The following is a 21154-nucleotide window of genomic DNA, read 5'->3' on the forward strand; positions in this document are numbered from 1 at the left end:
GCAAATTTTCAGAAATTTGAGGAATTTTTTTGCAGAATTTTTGGATTTTTTTCAGACAAGGAAACAATATTTTTTGGTGCCCGTAAATGAAGACAACAGGAGGGTTAAACAGATTAAAATACACTGTATATTGTTTTATTACCTTGAAGAGTTTTCTTTTTAAAAAAAAAAACCATGATTTGGACAGATTGTTTTTGAATCATTTGGCCGTATTCATGCCTTTATTTGGCAGTGGAGAGAACACTAAAAAGGGGTATGTCAGTGAGGCATCTGCGCATAAGTTCAAACTACTAGGTCATCCAGTTGCCCTTGACACATTGTTTTTTTGTGTGACCTCAGTGACCCCTGCTGTAAAACACAAATTCAGTGGCTGTTCATGTTGTCCATGTATGAGAATAAAAGTTGTGACTGAAAATATTTTCCTTAGTACGCAGGCAGAGTTCTTGAACAACACTATTCACAGCTTTAACAACAAAAATAAGACAAAGTTACCAACCACAGCAAGGAAAATAGTTGAAATAGTGGCTGCAAAATCTAAAATGCTGTTTGTGTGACAAAGAGAATTTATAATTAGCCAAGAATAAAGAAAAAACATGTCGTAGCTATCTTCCACTTTCCAGAGATGCAGCTGAGATACAACATCTACACAGCACTACTGCTCACAAAACATAAAATATTTCACAAAACGTGAAATATTTTTCAATCAGTGACAATGTGAACATGTGCAGCAATATATCATGGTCAGTTCTGCAACTCGAAATGCACAAACGACTGACCTATGAACCCATGACTCCATGTTTAATACGGTGCATGTATGATGTTGTCTTTATCACTCAGTAAAAGGTGTAATCCTGATTGAATGCTGTAACTTTTAGGTTCACAATAGATGCAAAATGTCCATATGAACACACAGAATAGAAGGCACTGCAGGTGATTGTCTCATGTGGACTTTAGCTTGTATTTTAAAGGATAAATGTCACTTTTCAAACATACACTATGTCCAAATGCTGATTAACCTTGCACAATATGTTGACACAGTTGAGTCTCGATAAGTTGTTGGACTTGCTCTACAAAGGAACAGCACAATCTATTTCAAAATCTTCAAGCGTAAATATAATTATGTTCTAACTGTGGGTTAATCCTTATAAAAGGCAGACAGAACAATAAAGATTACCTGTCAATTAAATTAGTGCTTGCATTTCTTTGCCCATAATTCATCAAGACAGACTGAGTCACCACTTTAAATGAACCTTTGCATATTCAGTTAATACTTTACCTAAATATAAATAAATATATTCACGACCATCACACAGATCAGCAATTTTCATCAAATTAGTATTAATTTTTAGACATGCATCAGTGGAATTTGTAAGGCTCCGGACAAGGAGGAAGGAAAGCCAATCAGATTTATGTGGTAAAAACCAGATACAAATATTTCTGAGGGTCAGTGTTCTTAAGTTTGGCAATTTTTAGTCCAAGAAAAAAAGAAAGTAATCTTTGAAACATGTCATTTACTCATATAATGCATATTAAAACTGTGTTTATCAAAAATTTGTATTTGCTATCAGTCCGATAGCACAAGTTGGCCTCAAGATCCACCAGGGCATGACCAAGATCCTCAAGGTCAACACAGCAAATGAGGACCCAGTCACACTGCAAGGCGAGGGCAGCATACTTGCAGCTGAGGAACATTTGGAGCTCCAAGCTGGTGTCAACACGCACAAAGATCTGGCTGTTCAACTCTAATGTCAAGTCAGTCCTACTGTGTGGAGCAGAGACATGGAGGACAACGAAGACCACCTTGAGGAAAGTGCAGACGTTCATCAACAGCTGCCTGAGAAGGATCCTCCAGATGCACTGGCCCGACACCATCTGCAACGCAGACCTGTGGCAGCTTACCAACCAGCTGCCAGCTGAGGACGAGATCCGGCGCAGAAGATGGAGCTGGATTGGGCACACCCTGAGGAAGCCAGCCAGTAACACCACAAGGCAAGCACTCAAGTGGAACCCCCAAGGCAAGTGGAAGACAGGAAGGCCAAAAAACACCTGGCAATGAGACCTGGATGCTGACATCAAGAAGACAGGAAAGACCGAGAGACAGCTGGAGAGAGCAGCCAAGGACAGAGCACTCTGGCGGACTGTTGTCGGCGGCTTATGCTCCAGGAGGAGCGATGGGTCTAACTAACTATCAGTACAATAGGAGCACATTTATGTGGAGCACAAGGCAGGGTAAAGATTTCTAAAATCAGTTTCTAAAGCAAACTTCAAAAATACTAAAACACATTCAAAACATGATATAATCATGTAAGATCAATTTTCAAAATGAAATAAATATGTAATTGTAAAATATTAAGACCATTAAAAGCAACCAAAAGCCACTGAAAACAGGTACATCATGTTAATTGGGGAGCAACATCTGATTGAGAGGAAGGACGATCCAAAGCTCTGGAGCTGCACCTGCTCAGCCTCCATGAGAACTTTTGTTGTTTTGTTTTGTGAATACAGTCAAATTTCCAGGTCTCTGAAATGATCTTGGTCATGCTGCTTGAACTTGTGATTTTAGTATTTCTAGTGTAAATTGTAAGTCTTGTTTGTTAAATTCGCTTTACTGGCAGGTTTTAGAGTATCTGGGCTTCAGTTACTTTAATCTTTAACTGCAACCTGAAATCAAGATTAAACATTTTTTTAAGAGTTTTTTCTTTTTTAACAAAAGAGCCCAAGACATTCATGACATTATGTCACAGAAACTACTTCCAGTTATGGCACTGAAATCTTAAATTCTTCTGCTCTTGATCAGGTTGTTTCTGTGAGGGCATCAAAGAAAAAAATACTTTTGATAATGACTTCCGTCAGTGGTGAAATATTAACCACTACTTTTACATTTCAACAGGTGAAAAGAAAAGGAGGTGACTGCGTAGAGTGAAACAGAGACATTTCTCCTGTCAGATGTGTAATTCTGTGTAATCAGAGCTCGCAGATGGAGAAACAGAGGCTGTTTGTTTGTGTGCTGGAGACAGACTGGAGGTGCAGGCAGAGCCAGTTCCCTCAGAGCTGCTCTTCTCGCTCGTCCACTCTTTACTGGCAGCTGATGTTTGTCTCAAGATTATGTGACAAACTAGCGAGATGACAGGATGTATGTTTTTCAAATCTATGCAAGTGTTAGACTGGGTTACTGAAGAAATGCACATTGTCAATCAGTTCATCCTCTTGTACACAACTCTAACAATAATTAGCACAGCAGTAAAATCATGCAGCAGTGAAATGATGCAGCAGGAAAGTAATCATCCAGACTTCCAGCATAAAGGAGTGGAGGGGTCAAAGTCTTGCTGTTCAGGCCACAGATGTAAGAAATGTGCCAGCAGAGCAGATCAAGCAGAAAGATAACTTTTTTAAAATAAAAAAAAGGTGTTGTTTGCACTTGTTGTTGTTTTCTGCTGATTTGGACAGAGGGGTTGGTCCAGTCTGTATTTGTTATGGTCACTGCTACAGGCTGTGATTAGTGGCAGTGCTCTCCCCTTCTCCAGCTCTGGTTTTCCCTCTTAGGTGTACGTTGGCACAGAGGCTGGACAGCAGATGTACCTCGCGTGTAATCAGCAGAAGCAGAGCACGGGCAGGTGTTACCGATCCAATCAATCACTCCTAACTCTCCATAAAATCAGACGCCACTCTTCATTCGAAGCCGGACCGTGAACTATCACCAGTTAGTGCTGCGCACTGTTCAGTCTGAGCCTTTTTGCCTTGAACTCTCAGTAATCCTGTTTCTCTTTGTCCAGAACTCCTGCCTGTTCATGCCACCTGGATCATCTGTTTCCACTACCTCCGACGCTCCGAAAAACCTCTCCCTCCCGGATTCCCCTGGCTTCCTTCTGGTCCATTATGTCTCCGTTCCCCATTCCCGTTCCCTGGATCAAACACCTGCTGCTTCCCTCGCCTACTGTGGGATTTCTATGATATTTCCAAATGGAGTTTCTATACTAACTGTTTTATACTAATTGCTTGCTTTTATAGAATCATATTTCTAATGTTTTACACTGTTTATGATGATGTTTTACACTGCCTATGAAGATGGAAAAATACTGGATAAGGGAGGTATGCAAGAGTGGAAAAGACTAGGTGAAAAGTTAGGATGGAGACTCTGTTTCAAGGTTGTGCTGGAAGACTCTGTTCCACAGATAAGAACAACTGCTGAGGTTTCATTATCCCCCACAAAGAGGCTGTGAGGTTAGGAGCATCCTGACCAGGACAACAAGATGGCTGCTCGTATGCAAAGGAGGAGGTCAGATGCACAGAAGACAACCAATTACAAGAAAGACACACCCTGTATGCTTATGCACTTGTGAAACTGGAAATAAGGCTGGGTCAGGGGAAGAATAGTGTAACAGACTTTGTGAACTTGTAGTATCTGCTGTGTTACTTACCATATGGAATCTGGGAGGTATGGTCTATTACAATGGAATGCATTCTCCTTTTAGAAGGGACCCTTATTAGGGTACCTATGTCCAAGAGTTTGAGTGATGGGGCTCTTGGGTCTAGGAGAAAGATTGACAGGGCCCTCTGTTTACTATTTTGGTCTTTTAGCTGAAACTATTTGTTCTGACTGCATATTTGCCCTCCTTGTTTAGAGCATATAAAAGGGACCTCGAGTTGGGGTTCGGAGAGGTTTGTTTGGCTGAATTCTCCCAGACTGTCTTTGTCTGACTGATGCTGTTCTTCCTGATAATAAATGTATTATTGAGTAAGTCAGTGTCAACGGATGTTTCTTCCTAACCTGCACATCACAAACATCAGAGAAACTACGACAAACTGACAAGAACTCTGTTGTTGACCCAGAGCTGTGTGCTATATTCAGTCTATTTGTTATAAACATACTGAATGAGACCTAAATACCTTCTCCTATCGCTTCATTCAACGAATGTGCAGGAGCTATCTCACACATAGTCTGTTTTCCTGGTAGAATGAGATTGTGCTCCAACACTACCCCAGAGATCAGTCACACCACCACGGACGCTATTCTCGCCACACACCTGTCAAGTACAGACGCCAGCTTCTCCAGTCTCCCCATCACGGACGCCAGCCACACCGTCGCTGCCTTTTCCCCAGCTGCTGGGTTAACTCGTTCCTCTGACTGGTTGGAACCTGTGTTTTTCCCTGGACTAATTCTCTGTGGCCCAGTCAGCTAAGTTCCAAAACCGAGCAATACCAGACTTAATTATTTAGAACCTGTTATTGTTAGTCTACGTTACCAAGTTCCAATTGGCTGTGTAGTTTTAATACTGTTTGTATTATCTTTAGGTTATATTATCAGCCTTCAGGTTCGTAACCACCTGTCTCTTGCTTCGTGTGGAATTATCTTGTCTTGGGTTTTTCTGTCTTCAGGATTACTGTTAGTCTGGGATTATAGTGTATAGTGTGTATAGTGTTTTCTGTCTCGTGTATTTGTGATTAAGTAAGTATTCCTACCTTGGTAGTACCAAACGTGGGTTTACGAGTTTTACTTTTTCTGTCTTGTGTAGTTAGTGTGTGATAGTCATGAATAAACACAAAGACAGCTATAACAACTTGAATGTGTGTAATAGTATGACTAGGCAAAGACAGTTATACTGACTAGGATCTTGTACAAGAGGTTAAAATATTCCTCTCACATGGGTTAAAAAGACTTCAGAAAATGTTAAATATGTTGTTAAAACTGTTAAATATGTTGTTGAAAATGGTAAAAGTTTTAAGAACTGTTGAAGAATGTTAAAGATCTGTGGGTTGAGAAGTTATCAGGATCTGTGATCCACTTGTTCGGACTTATAATCATGATTGATTGCTCATGCCTGCGGAAGCCGGAAGGGGGAGCTCTCCACCGCTATGCTTCATTCGGACTGGAGATGCCGAGGAAGCTTTGCAAATCGTGAACGTGCTCTTTTTCATCCTTTTCTTCAGGTATGACTTGTATGAAATATAGTTTTCATGGTGTTTATATGAATTGTGTTAATGTACTATGTTAATTAAGTGTGCGTTTTGGAGCATTATTTTTCTGGTCATTGAGACAAAATGTGTGAATGAGCTGTCTGTCTAGCTAGCTAAAAACGATTCCTAGCCGCGACCAGCACGTGCGTGTCACATGGACGACAGTGGTATGTTGCCGTTTGGGATGGTGTTTTATATATTTTAGGATTTATGTATTGTTTATGAACTTGTTATTTGAATGTTCATGTCAAGAGAGTGTTGTTTGTATGTATGTTTATTCCTTGTAATAAATTCGGACTGGAGCTGCCGAGGAAGCATTGTATATCGTGAGCGTGCTCTTTTTCATCCTTTTCTTCAGGCTAACAAGTGCTCCTGCCCATTAGCGGGTTTTTTGATCTAGTCTGCCTTTGGCGGCTCAGTTGTACTTCTGAGATTCGTGTTTAGCTTCCGGTTTCTAGTTGTAGTTGTCTTTATCTCTGCATTTGTAAAAAAAAAAAAAAAAAAAAAAAAAAAAGCATTCTAAAATCTTGTCTGCAACCTCCTTTCCTGCGTCTGAGCCTCTACACCCACCGTAACAGTATTCAGGAGACGTGTTTTCAGGTTGTGCAGGTTAAAGAGCATCTGACTCAACTGTTTTGAAATTTAGTTTCACATGAAGGAACCACGAGGAACAAATGATGGCTCGTATCTGCTTAATCTTTAGAAATTAAGGCTGTCAAGTTGTTTATCAAATGTAATGTTAAAAAGAATTGAGATATATTTCTGCATTTTCAAAGTGGGTAAACACAAAAATGGCAACACCTGACATTAAGCAAAATGCAGAAATAATACAGGGAAATAAACATTTGTGCAACATGAGATTCACCAGAATCAGTACAGCTAGAAAATACAGTTTTACATTGCAAGAAATGTCTCATTTTAGATGATTGCTCATAGCCTTGAAGGTGCAACATTAATTCTGCTGTGCAAACTCTGATAACTGCAGCTGTTTTATGAAGTCCAGCTTTACTGTGCTGCAAATGCTGCAGGCATCCACACCAGTTTTATGGTAAACATTTTGCAAAGCCAAAATCACTTTTAAATACATGAAAAAAAACAAGAGGAAATGTGTTTGTGAACAAGTGTCCCTGAAAGGATCCAAGGCAAGGAAGCGTTTTAGTGTTTTAGAACGTAACAGGCTAAATAGTTTCATCTTTCAAGATGCTTTCAGTCTTCCTATAGGGGAGTTGTGTCTAGTTTGTGATCACTGCATGAGTCCTCCCACATGAATCAGTGCAGGAGAAAAGAGCCGCTCCGGCCGCTGATTGGCTGAGCGCTGCGCTCCAATCACTGAGCTGGAGTGATTCTTCTCACACGGAGCGCTGCGGGTGGACTGAGTGCGGTTCAGTCAAATAGAGAAAACACGAACAGCGTTTACTCTGAATTACTGAGGAAAGCGAAGGAATAATAAAAACATAGGAACACAGTGAAATGATTGAAACTTTGGGACGATAAAAAGGCAGATTTTCTTCTCGTGTGTAGGATGTTGATGTGCGTTCAAAGCAGCCTGAAGATGTGGATGAGGATGAGAATGAGCGGCTCCATGAGGAAGGTGCAGGTGGTGCTGTGCGTCCTGCTGCCGTGCGCTCTCCAACTGTGCGGCGCGGAGACACAAGGAGGTGGACGTAACTCTCTCACACACACACACACACACTCACACACTGGACAATAGAATGACTATGCCAAACTAATTCAGTTAAACAGTTTGAGTATATCATGTCAGACGGTTTTATCTGGCCTAATATCAACCATTTGTATGATGTGTCAGCAGTAATATTTTAGGTAACAGAACAACTGATGGTTGCAGAGGTTTGTGGTTTATTGGAGGCATTAATGGTGTTTTATGTAACATTTCAGTGGTTTTTGAATCCTGAAATGTGTCATGCATCTGAGAGGGCTGAGCTTGTTTGTGAGTCAAATCTGATTTCTTATCTTTAAAAAAGAACAACTGGTGGCACCTTTTTTTAAAATTGCTTTTGTATTTTTACAGGCGTATTTGTATATGTATTTACAGCTGCATGATTGTGTGTATAGAATCCTCAAAGAATAAAACTACACTGCCCATGTTCACTGTAGTGAAGAAACTTATCACTTAACAATTCAAATATAATCAATACAAATCTCTGGCTACAGTTTGTGAGAAGGATCAGTTTATTCTTGTGAGTTGTTATCAAAAAGAAAACTAAAGTAACTAAATTATTAAAGTAACTAAAAGTAACACCAGATTCTTTCTTTTAACCCAAACACACAATGAAAGATATTAATAAGAATCTGCTACTTATTTACTTTTCCAGCGGTTGTTTGCTACGGCACCAAGAACGGTCTCAGCACGACCGCAAATTCAGAGCTGGAGTACAACCAGACGAAGGAGAGGTACACCGGCTGCGACATTGTGATCGGAAACCTGGAGATCACCATGATGGATCACACCAGAGACTTCAGCTTCCTGCAGGTGAGACAGTGAACATCACAAATCTACAAAATAACCAGCGTTGCTTTCACAGAATGCATGTCCCTGAGACAAACTGCTGGCTAGTCTAGACACGGACATGAATCAACCTCGTTCACTCGATGACCGAAACAATCAAACATGTGAGGCTTCTTCAGAAGTCACAGGGAGCCAAAACATGTTTGTAAGTCTGTAATGGATGATGTCTTTATTTCAAGTGCACAATGAGCTCATTTACTGTATGTCCCCCTCCAGTCATGGTGACTAACAGAACAAGCAAAACACACCTCTGCTGCCAAGTTGTGACCCGGATAACTATCTGATTAGCAAATTCAGATAAGGTTTTTTTTTCTAATCACCTGTATTTTCTCTCTCCAATGAATGTTCAACCTTACAGTCCATTAAGGAGGTGACGGGCTACATCTTGTTTGCCCTCAATGTGTTCAGCCGCCTCCCTCTTGACCACCTGCGTGTCATCCGAGGCACCACGCTCTATGAGGACCAGTACGCCTTGGCTGTGATGATCAACTACCAGAGAGACGGACAACACGGTCTCCAGGAGCTGGGCCTGACACACCTTACAGGTACACGGAAGTCGCACCTGCAGTGTGTTTAATGAGTGGGAGGTCGGAATGCAGCAGATAGATGCTCAGAGTGGATCTCTGTTACTGTTGGAGCTCCCACGCCCACACAGCGTAGCCACACCTGCAGAATACCGGTCGGCAGCGATGTGAGCTGATCGCACTGATGTGGAGTCTCTGGAATGTCTCATGCGCTCAACCGCCAGTGTAACATGAGCTGTGGCACATTATACTGGGCTTGTATGTGATGTAGTAAACAGCGAATGGTGGACAGGAATGAGTCAGAGGCCTGTTGGGGCTTGCTCCGCTAATTTGTCCCTCCCCATTTACATGCATGTGTGTCGTCCACAGAGATACTGGAGGGAGGAGTGAAGATCATCCAGAACAAGTACCTGAGCTACGCCCCGCAGGTGAACTGGCGGGATATAGTGAAGGATGAAAAAGCTGACATTATGATTGAGGACAACGGGCCGAAAAGTGAGTGCAGAAGGTTGACAACCACACTGAACATGAGTTACAGTAAAGGATGGGTTCAGATGAAAACAAAAGTGCTCCCGGCCACTGTAATTGGTATCCCAGGCCTGCTGGCTGGTGAAAAAATCTATTTCAGTGGAAGAGACGGGGAACAAAATCTACATGTTTTGTTTTTTGTAAAAATGCATTATGAAGTAAATACGAGACTTGAAACTATAGTATGGTCAGTGCAGATTTCTTTCTTTTTATGTTGTTGTCTTTCTGCCACAGTTGAGCAGGTGGAAGAAACAATGTGTGCTGAAAAAGGATTTTTTTTCACAAAAAAGAAAGTAACTTCTAAAAGGAAAGATCCACATTTGATTGAACGAACTCTGAAGTACAACTGCATGATCTGAGGGAAATCTCAGATGCGACAACGATATGACTTGTAATAAACAAATATTTAGGTGTATTAGTGACGCTGTCCCTGTGTGTTTCTGCTTGAATAGCTGCTGACATAGACCCGAAACATTGAATATGTCCACTCACTGGGGCAATAACAAATTGAGTGGAGCAATTTGTTTGTTGTTCCACTCGCGATTGAAAAACACTTTATAGGTTAGAGTTGAGTTTCAGGTTAACGCTCTGGACTTTGGATCAGAGTGTGTTTTTCGGTACACAGAAGGACTCTAGATTTTGTTTTCCATCTCTTGCAGTGAAATAGTTCATATAAGGACCTGATCTCTTCAGAAACAGTATGAACAACAAGCCTGATTACAGCAACCGACAACTCTTTCAGTTCAACGCATACTTTAAAAATGTGAACCTATCCTTTTATTTCTGACTTAAAATGTAATATTGCACCTACTGACCAATAAAATGATCCCTCAGTGCCTTGTGACAAAGCATGTGGAGACTTGCCATGTTGGGGTCCAGGAAATGACACCTGCCAGATCTGTGAGTCACCTCAACACCTTTACCTTTATTTCATTATTTTTCATGCATCAGTGCAGTTTTGTAATACAGTCACTGCATTGGGGAGTCTTAAAGATGCCCTACTGATGAGGACTGCAAGATCTGATTTTACATTTTGAATAATGCTTGTTTTAAGTTCAATGTTTGTTTGCAGTTTTAATTATTAGTATTGGTGTGTCCAGTTTTTACATCATGGATTAATGTGCTCTCTACTCTGTTTCAGTGACAAAGACTGTGTGCGCCCTTCAGTGTAACGGCCGATGCTTTGGTACAAAACCGAGCGACTGCTGCCACAGTGAGTGTGCTGGAGGCTGCACTGGACCCCTGGATACAGACTGCTTTGTGAGTCAAAAGCTTTGATTTCTTTTAAACACAGGAGACATCTTGACATGTTGTAGCCAGAAACAAAACTGCTATATATCTTCAGCTTTCAGAAAAACTAGCTGATAGCTGAAAATAGCAGAATTACTTTCAGTATCCTGATCACTGACAAATTGTTATGGCTTTCTGGCACATTTAAGTCACGACAGTTGATAAAATAACTATTGTGAATGGACCAAGTACTCACTGGGATGAAGGTATGTTATACATAAATCAAATCTATGCTTTGTGTTCCTCAATGTGACATTTTACAGGCTTGCAGGAACTTCAACAACTTGGGCTCCTGTGTGCCCCAGTGTCCCCAGACTCTGATCTACAACAAACATACCTTCAAAATGGAACCCAACCCCAATGCAAAGTACCAGTACGGCTCTCTTTGTGTGGCCCAGTGTCCCAGTGAGTCTCCACTTGTGCCACTTTACACCCACATGTTCACGCCGGCTCAGAGTTGGTTGTTGACCTTAGACAAAGACAGTTTTTATGGTTGCTCCAGTTGTTACACAAATGTTAATGCCGTCACTGACACACTGCATTGTGGTGATTCATGATATTTTCTGTTTTTTAATAGCAAACTTTGTGGTGGATGGCAGCTCATGTGTGAGCAGCTGCCCGTCTGATAAAATGGAAGTGGAGAAAAACGGAGTGAAAATATGTGAGCCCTGTGGAGGCCTCTGTCCCAAAGGTATTTCATAGAACTACACATCTGCTTCACAACTGAGTCCAAAGAGTTGTTTTCTGCATCTGAGAAACAAGCAGAGCACTGGTGGAAGTTACCTTTCTGTAAGGGCAGTGGAGTTAGTTGTACAGTCACTACTTTGAATAATGTTTGACGGCTAATCACAAATGGAACCAGATTTATGTGGTGATTACATGTTGTTCTGCAAGTATAACAGCTCTAGTTGCCAGATGAATGTATTGCAGTAAAAAAATAAAAGATCAAATATTTCCCAATGCAATTTAGTGGAGTAATAAAGTAGGACACAATGAAACTGTGATTGTTCTGAGGTGTTTTCTACCACAGCTGCTTGGTTCGAATCGCCTCTTTTCCTAAACACACATCATGAGTGAAAGAAGCAGTCAATGCTTCTAGCTTGAAACTGCAGTCAAAGCTGGGATTCAGACTTTTGGGGTTTCATAAATAGTCCTGTCCACTTCCAGGATGAGACGTTCTGTATCATTATTCCTTTTCAGAATCAGTTTGTAGTTCGAACATGTATGGCTGACCAATGTTACAGCTTGTTTTTGTGTAGCTTAGAGTAGTTCTACAGTGTTTGAGCAGAGATGTAGGTGAGCTGGTGCGCTTGAGCTGCACTGAGTGGTGAAGGGATGGATGTAGATACTGTAGAGGTGAGGACTTCACAGAGCCAAGTTGTTATAACCTCTTGACACCTGAATTTATTTACAATTAAATAAAAAACATTTTTTTCTCTGTTTTTACTTTCCAGCTGATGCTAAAATAAGTGGAGATTGTCAATTTATCTATTACACATAGAACATAGATGCATATAATAATAATAATAGCAGCTATATAGTCCTATGAGAAGCCAGTGCTTGCAAAAGGTTCCGAGGTACGTTTGAATATGCGCAAACCGGCATTGGGGGAATGGATACGCTATCTCGGTTGCAGTGTGAAGGAAAGTGGTATGTTGCAAATTCGCGATAATAGACGTCAAGGGGTTAAGACAGGAGTGGAATATCTTCATGAAAACAAATTTCTAAATATGAAACTTTGATGCACAGAGATGAGATCGAGGGGTTTAATCAGTGATCAAAGAAACAATCATTTTCGTAACCCTTTCATTCTCCTCATCTTTGTCTTCTTACCAGCTTGTCATGGCACAGGAAGTCCAACCAGCCAAACCGTCGATGCTCATAACATAGACAGTTTCATAAACTGCACCAGGATCCAGGGCAGTCTTCACTTCCTGGTGACCGGGATAGAAGGGTAAATAAAACTCTTCCCAACAGTAGTCATTAATTTTCATGCAACAGAGATTTTACTATATTTAATTGGTCTGTCAGTTTTTTAATGTGTTTTGTTTTTTGTTTTTTTGTTTTATTTATTTTTTTTGGTCAGCACGTGGGGCGGCTGTGGCTCAGGTGGTAGAGCGGGTCGTCCATTGATCGAAGGGTCGGTGGATTGATTCCCGCTCTGTCCTAGTCATGTGCTGTTGTGTCCTTGGGCAAGACACTTTACCCACCTTGCCTCCAGTGCAGCTACTCACACTGGAGTATGAATGCGTACGAATATTGGTGGTGGTCGGAGGGGCTATAGGTGAGGATTGGCAGCCATGCTTCCGTCAGTCTGCCCCAGTCTCTAGCTACAAATGTAGTTTACCACAATCACAGTGAGAATGTGTGAGTGAATGAATAATGGATCCATTGTACGTGCTTTGAATGCCTAGAAAAGCACCATATAAATCTAATCCATTATTATTTTTAAAGCGATCGTTTCATGGGAGTACCACCCCTCGACCCAGAAAAACTGAAAATCTTCAGTACTGTGCGGGAAATCACAGGTGAGCAGATTGTTACACTGATAACTTTTGTTTTGATGTCATGTCACAGTGTTGTTTCCAGCCTCTGAAGCACAACATTTCTGCTTTCAGGATACCTCAGTATCCATTCGTGGCCTGAAAACATGACGGACCTGTCAGTCTTCTCCAACCTCCAAACAATTCAAGGCAGAACATTATATAGGTGAGTAGTAGTTTTTTCTCCTTCTAGTCATGATCGTGCTGTTGTATCCGAAACAAACTAAACCGTCACTGTCATGAATCTGGTTGCTTGTGTTTTCTATCTCCTTATTTCCTTGTTATACGTCATTTTAATCCTGTTTAGAGGAGTGAGCTCTAGAAGATACAGTAAACACTTTGCATGCTCATCTCTTCATCTTGTCTTGCAGTTATTGAGATTAAAATACTGTTTTCAGTTTCTGGAATATCATCTCATGGCTGATTCAGTGGTGGAATTAAGTTGGTGGTGGGAACAATAAGTTTACATAATATTCTTGCATGCTCTTTTTCATGAAAACTGATGGACGTTTGGGTTGACTTTTTTGAAATCTGAGGTTCTGGTTGTATTTTGTGTAATCAAAGAAAAGCAATAAGGTTTTTCATCTAGAAATTTAATCACTATTGAATGCTTAATTAATGTTGGAATTTAAACACCACAAAATTACACTGAAAACCGTTTATCGTAATTTATTTGGTTCTTATTGCTCTTGCAATTGCTAGTATGTAGCTACATGCTGTGCAGTTTGAAAAACAGGCTATTAGAAGGACTATTTTAAAGGGTCCAGTAAATTAAAGTTGTTTGTTTGAATCAAGTTTGTCTAATTGCAGTTAGTGAAAGACAGACATCCAGCCTCAAACCTGACACTCAAGTTACCAAGAATAAGCAAGAAAGTCAGTTTATGTTCTTTCAATGATGGGATTTCAGCGAGTGGTTTGAAATTGAAATAGCATAGATCTATCTATGAATTTTACCATACAAAAAAACAAATCTAAGGAATTCAAATCTCATCATTTCAGAAAGATGGTTTTCAATGTAAAATATTCAGTTGCCCATAAAATTTTCATTTAATTTCAGAGTATTTTAAACAAAATTCTAAAATGTTCATCTTCTAACTCCTTCCACTTCCCAAAATCCATCCTCTTCCTGCTCTTCCAGGGGCTACTCTCTTCTAGTGATGGGGAGCGAATCTCTGAAGTCTCTGGGTTTGCGCTCGCTGCGAAAGATAAATGACGGCGACATCAATATCAGAGGAAACAAGAAGCTCTGCTACCATAACACTGTCAACTGGACACGAATCCTAAGCAGCAGCTCCCGTCCACAGAGACGGCAGAAGCACATCGATGTGAAGGAGAACCGACCTTTAAATGAGTGCGGTGAGTGAAGACGGAGCATCTTAAACCTGGTCAGTGTTGATTGTACATCAGTATGCTGACTTCCATTGTGTTTTGTAGTGAATGACAACCACGTGTGCGACCCCCTGTGCTCCTCTGATGGCTGCTGGGGTCCCGGACCAAACCAGTGTGTCTCCTGTAACAAGTACAGCAGGGGAGGAACATGTGTTCCAGACTGCATGTTCTTATCTGGGTTAGTCTTCACAAAATAACTCCTAATATTAAACCGGTTTGCCTTAATGTGAGTAATGTTGGCTGTGATGTGGCTGTGCTAAGTGTTGGACTGTTATCTGCAGGGAGAAGAGGGAGTTTGCTACTCCATCAGGGGAGTGTATGCCCTGTCACCCTGAGTGTAAAGTCCAGGAGGGGAAGCAGACTTGCACAGGCCCGGTATGACTATCTCCACCTCACACCAGGGGTCCGTTTCACAAAGCAGGTTTAGTGAAAACTCTGAGTCTGTTAACCCTGAAATGAGGGAAACTCAGAGTTTTCCGTTTCAAAAAGGGAGGTAACTCAAACCAGAGAAAGAGGGGTAACTCAAGCCTGTTTCACAGAAAGAGAGGTAACTTAAGCTCTCGGTCAGTTACCATAGTAACAGAGTCTATGAACCTAACCTGGTCGGGACCAGGTTTTTCTTAGTAAACCTCAAGTTTCTCTCTCTGTCTCCGCCCTCTTTCAGCCACACACGCTATTTGATTTCCTCATTCATTCATTCAGTCAGCAGGCAAGTTTTGGCGTAGCCTCGTTCTGCCGTCTGTCAAAATGTCATGTCCTTTTATTAACGATCCAGTGGATGAAGGAGCAGCATTACTGTGCAGAGAATTAAATATTCGTCGGGAGATTGTTATCAGACCGCGCATAGATGTTCTCGCATTTCCAGACAGTTATCTTTTAGAGCGGCACCATTTCACGTCACAGTCCATAATTTACATACACAAACTAATCCGTCCTTACATTTGCAACATTACCAGCCGCAGTCATGCTCTCACATCCCAGCAGATATTGTGTGTTGCGCTGCGGTTCTTTGCAAATGGAAGTTTTTTAGATAATGTCGGAGATGCAGAGCACTTCAGTAAAGCAACTGTATGCAGGATAGTCAGAAAAGTGTGCCTGGCCCTGAAACGACTTTTACCCATCGTTGTCGTTTTCCCTGGACATAAACCTGTCAGAACCATCAAGGAGGAGTTTCACAGGATTGTAGGTGAATGATGTAGAGGTCTGTTAAATTAATTTTAAATCATATTCTGTTAATGACTGTAAATAACCAAGTACATTTCTTTATTTGCTAAAGATAACTGCTGTATTTTATTTTGGCACTTTACCTTTCTTTACAATGAGTTAAATATAACTTCAGGTTGATGCTTTTATTTTGAAGACATGACTTCCTGCTGCAACTGAGCATGAACTAGCTTATCGGTAATAAAAGGATGGAGAAGGGTAAGGGCACGGAGAGAAATCAGCACATAAATATGTATTTTGCACTTAGCAGCCTCTTTGAAAGAGGCACAAGGGATGTTTTTGTGTAAAGAAGAGCAATTCTGAATGTTACATGGAACCGAATCTGTGCATTTGTTGATTTTTATCTCTAAAGCTAAGCTTACACATTGTTTAGTGTATTCTCTAGCTCCTGCGGTGAAATTTGAGGGTTTAAGGCCAATAAACCTTAAAAATCATCAGTAAGTGTCATCCTTCTATCAAGGGGGTATGCTTCAATGACACTGTGCTGCAACCTCAGACTGGGATTAGTAATTTTCATTTCTTTCAGGAAATTAAAATTACTACTCCCCCGCGGGATGGCACCTAAATGAAATAACTTAATAGGCTACCATTCAAACAGTTTTCCCCTGTAATCTTATTGTGATTGCAAAGGACTACATTTAAACTTACGCACTGACCCTGGCAGCAATGTTCTCCCACACCGTCTCCCTCTCTTTTGCAGCTGCAGCGGTGTTGCACTTCTTTCTAAAAACGTGTTCAGACTCGCCATATAAGCGCATTAAGATTTCCAATTCTAGTGGAGTGAAAAACGCAGCCCTCCTCATCCCCGTTGCCATGGTGACTCATCGAATCGTGGCCCCATTGATACTGTCTTTTTATTGTGGTGGTGCACGCCCTTAACCCTTTTAGCACTATAATACTCATTTCCGCTCATTTCCTCCCTCTCCCCACACGGCACTCAGTCATTACCGTAATGCATGTAATAACACCAGAAAGCCCCGTTTCACAGCTTTCAGAGGCAGTTTGAATGATTAAAATTGCACGAAGTAGCGAGGAGTTACAGTAATTTGAAATACACTTGCGCCGCGGTGTCACCGGTGATCCCTGTGGTTCTGAAAGGGTTCACTCCGGGTGAAACTACTCCAAGTTGATTAAACCAACTCATATCAGCTGTTCTGGAACCGCAAACTCAGAGTTTCCTATCTCAGAGTAGATCAACTCAGAGTTCAGGGTTACACTCAGAGTTTGTTGAACCTGCTTTGTGAAACGGACCCCTGTCCATAAAGTTCAAGACAGTAGGAATAACTTCTGCTGCCATCTAGTGGCTTTTAAATGGGCATGACCCTCCACCGTACTGCCACGACTTGGAACCATTTCTTTCACCGTGCAAATATCTGTCAGCTAAGGTTACCCCTATTGTTTCCAGGGAGCGGATCAGTGTGTAGCATGTGCTGGCCTGCAGGATGGTCCACACTGTGTGTCCTCATGTCCTGAAGGTGTGATGGGAGGAGAGGAAGTCATCTTCAAATACCCCAACAAGCAGGGCCACTGTGAACTGTGACATGTCAGCTGCACGGAAGGGTAAGATATGAGTAGAAATCTGAGGTGATGCACACAAACACTCATGTATGTGCTTCTCCTTTTAATTAACAATTTATGTATTTTGTGTTAAGGTGCTCCGGTCCAAGACTCGGGTACTGTGTGGAGTCTTCATGGTTATTTACGATATGAAATCAAATACAGTGTAAACTGCTGATGAAAATAGGCTCTTTTTTGTGTGTGATTAGGTAACGATATTAGCATCAGAATTAATAGCTGACAGGTCTAAGTAAACAGGAATGCAAGAAAGAAATGAGAACAAAAGTGTGTAATCCAAAATGACTAACCGCTGACATTTTTGACCACAAAAAGATTTACACATAGATTAATCAGGATCAAATCAAGTTGAATGCCCCACACTGATATAATTAATTAAATGGTACAAATCAGCAAAAATCCCATAAAAAAATCATAAAGTCTTAAACAAGAGTGAAATGAAAGTTATCTCCTCTTCTGCTTGTGAAGCAGTTGTGTTTTTTCCACTGGCTCTAGCTACTGTGTCTGATACAATGATTATGATAGTAATGAAAGACAGTTAATAATATACTATAGAAAATAATTTAGTCAAGGGTGCAGCGAACAATTACTCATTTTCAACACATTGATATAAATGTGTCTGCTATGATTTTGAGTAATGCCAGAAAACTGTGTGAAATGTGAGTCTTAAATGACATCTTCATTTATCTCCCTTTGTTCGACCAACAATCCAAACAGTTTTTATATTATGTTTAGTCTACTTCCATTCATTGTGAATTATGCAAGTAAAATTTTAATTATGACTGTAATGCATAACTGGATGCACATTACTGGACCTGCCTCTTTTTTTATTGCATTCAACAGTTCATCTGCCAATTACTTTCTAAATTACTGACTAATTATTGGTCAAAGTTAAAAGTATCCTTAGAAATGTAAACTGTCATTACTTAACACATTTGCTTTGTGTAGTATTTGTAGTAGTGTTTTCAAAATGTACTGTCATATATGACAGCAGTAGGACACCATCACACCTAAAAAAAAGAATTCACCATCAAACTGGCATTGTGGTTTTTGAGTGGAACAATTAATGAATACCACATAGACAAACATAAGAGCACAAACATGCCTGAAGTAACTGTTTTCTATAAATACAAAGACTGGAGGGCAGTTCTCTCTGCTCACTGATCTCTCTCCTCTGTGACAGGACTTACCGAATGCCATGAATGCTGCTGAGATCACAGATAAGTTGGGTTACACTCTCTGCGTCACCGTAACTGGTACATCCAGGCCACCTGCGCCACCAGCGGCGACGGCCTCTACGAGGGCCTTGATTGGCTGGCCAATCAACTCAAGAACATCTTGCTGTATTACAAATAAACCCATTTTCTGCATCATCAGCTGTGAGTCACTGTTACTGCTGCATAGCTCCACTTCATGACAAAAAAAAGAAAAAAAATGTTGAGAAGATGTTGCTATGACAGGTGTCTGCCAGGAGGGGACAGTGTTTAGCAACTATACCTGTTCACTCAGTGTTTAAAAGCATGAACATTTCTAAATCTTCTATAATGTATAATTCAAAGTTTTGGTGATCTGAAGACCCTGAACTTCCTTTTAACAGATTAAAAACACACTTTATATTGTTTTACTACCTTGAAGAGTTTTTTTTTTTTTTTAAATATGATTTGGACAGAGTCAAAGTTCAAACTACTAGGTCATCCAGTTGCCCTTGACACATTGTTTTTTTGTGTGACCTCAGTGACCTCTGCTGTAAAACACAAATTCAGTGGCAGTTCATGTTGTCCATGTATGAGAATAAAAGTTGTGACTGAAAATGTTTTCCTTAGTACGCAGGCAGAGTTCTTGAACAACACAATTCACAGCTTTAACAACAAAAATAATGATAAGAAAGACAAAGTTACCAACAACAGGAAAGAAAATAGATGAAATAGTGCCTGCAGAATCTAAAATGCTGTATGTGCCACAAAGAGAATTTATAATTAGCCAGAAACAAAGAAAAAAACATGTAGCTATGTTGCACCTTCCAGAGATGCAGCTAGGATACATCTACACAACACTACTGCTCACAACTCACAAAACATCAAATATTTCACAGAACATGAAATATTTCTGCATTCAGAGTGACAATGAACGTGTGTAGCAACATATCATGGTCAGTTCTGCAACTCGAAATGCACAAACGACTGACCTATGAACCCATGACTCCATGTTTAATACGGTGCATGTATGATGTTGTCTTTATCACTCAGTAAAAGGTGTAATCTTGATTGAATGCTGTAACTTTTAGGTTCACAATAGATGCAAAATGTCCATATGAACACATAGAATAGAAGGCACTGCAGGTGATTGTCTCATGTGGACTTTAGCTTGTATTTTAAAGGATAAATGTCACTTTTCAAACATACACTATGTCCAAATGCTGATTAACCTTGCACAATATGTTGACACAGTTGAGTCTCGATAAGTTGTTGGACTTGCTCTACAAAGGAACAGCACAATCTATTTCAAAATCTTCAAGCGTAAATATAATTATGTTCTAACTGTGGGTTAATCCTTATAAAAGGCAGACACAACAATAAAGATTACCTGTCAATTAAATTAGTGCTTGCATTTCTTTGCCCATAATTCATCAAGACAGACTGAATCACCACTTTAAATGAACCTTTGCGTATTCAGTTAATACTTTACCTAAATATAAATAAATACATTCACGACCATCACACAGGCCAGCAATTTTCATCAAATTAGTATTAATTTTTAGACATGCATCAGTGGAATTTGTAAGGCTCCGGACAAGGAGGAAGGAAAGCCAATCAGATTTATGTGGTAAAACCCAGATACAAATATTTCTGAGGGTCAGTGTTCTTAAGTTTGGCAATTTTTAATCCAAGAAAAAAAGAAAGTAATCTTTGAAACATGCCATTTACTCATATAATGCATATTAAAACTGTGCTTATCAAAAATTTGTATTTGCTATCAGTCCGATAGCACAAGTTGGCCTCAAGATCCACCAGGACAGAGCACTCTGGCAGACTGTTGTCGGCGGCTTATGCTCCAGGAGGAGCGATGGGTCTAACTAACTATCAGTACAATAGGAGCACATTTATGTGGAGCACAAGACAGGGTAAAGATTTGTAAAATCAGTTTCTAAAGCAAACTTCAAAAATACTAAATCACATTCACAACAGGATATAATCATGTAAGATCAATTTTCAAAATGAAATAAATATGAAATTGTAAAATATTAAGACCATTAAAAGCAACCAAAAGCCACTGAAAACAGGTACATCATGTTAATTGGGGAGCAATATCTGATTGAGAGGAAGGACGATCCAAAGCTCTGGAGCTGCACCTGCTCAGCCTCCATGAGAACTTTTGTTGTTTTGTTTTGTGAATACAGTCAAATTTCCAGGTCTCTGAAATGATCTTGGTCATGCTGCTTGAACTTGTGATTTTAGTATTTCTAGTGTAAATTGTAAGTCTTGTTTGTTTAATTCGCTTTACTGGCAGGTTTTAGAGTATCTGGGCTTCGGTTAGTTTAATCTTCAACTGCAACTTGAAATCAAGATTAAACATTTTTTTTAAGAGTTTTTTCTTTTTTA

General features: G+C 40.3%; 1 protein-coding gene across 1 annotated transcript; it reads left to right on the forward strand.

The window, feature by feature from the left end:
- Positions 1-7309: 7309 nt before the first annotated feature.
- Positions 7310-18931, forward strand: LOC111566632 (receptor tyrosine-protein kinase erbB-3-like). Its single transcript, XM_055010897.1, has 16 exons — positions 7310-7619; positions 8289-8446; positions 8841-9027; positions 9376-9501; positions 10369-10434; positions 10676-10794; positions 11088-11229; positions 11402-11515; positions 12661-12778; positions 13279-13352; positions 13443-13533; positions 14506-14723; positions 14802-14934; positions 15038-15131; positions 17386-17540; positions 18739-18931. The coding sequence occupies exons 1-15, from the start codon at positions 7478-7480 to the stop codon at positions 17518-17520; spliced, it is 1917 nt and encodes a 638-aa protein (XP_054866872.1). The 5' UTR covers positions 7310-7477; the 3' UTR covers positions 17521-17540; positions 18739-18931.
- The last annotated feature ends 2223 nt before the right edge of the window (positions 18932-21154 follow it).

Source organism: Amphiprion ocellaris, chromosome 5 (assembly GCF_022539595.1).
Source record: "Amphiprion ocellaris isolate individual 3 ecotype Okinawa chromosome 5, ASM2253959v1, whole genome shotgun sequence".
Classification (NCBI taxonomy): Eukaryota; Metazoa; Chordata; class Actinopteri; family Pomacentridae; genus Amphiprion; species Amphiprion ocellaris.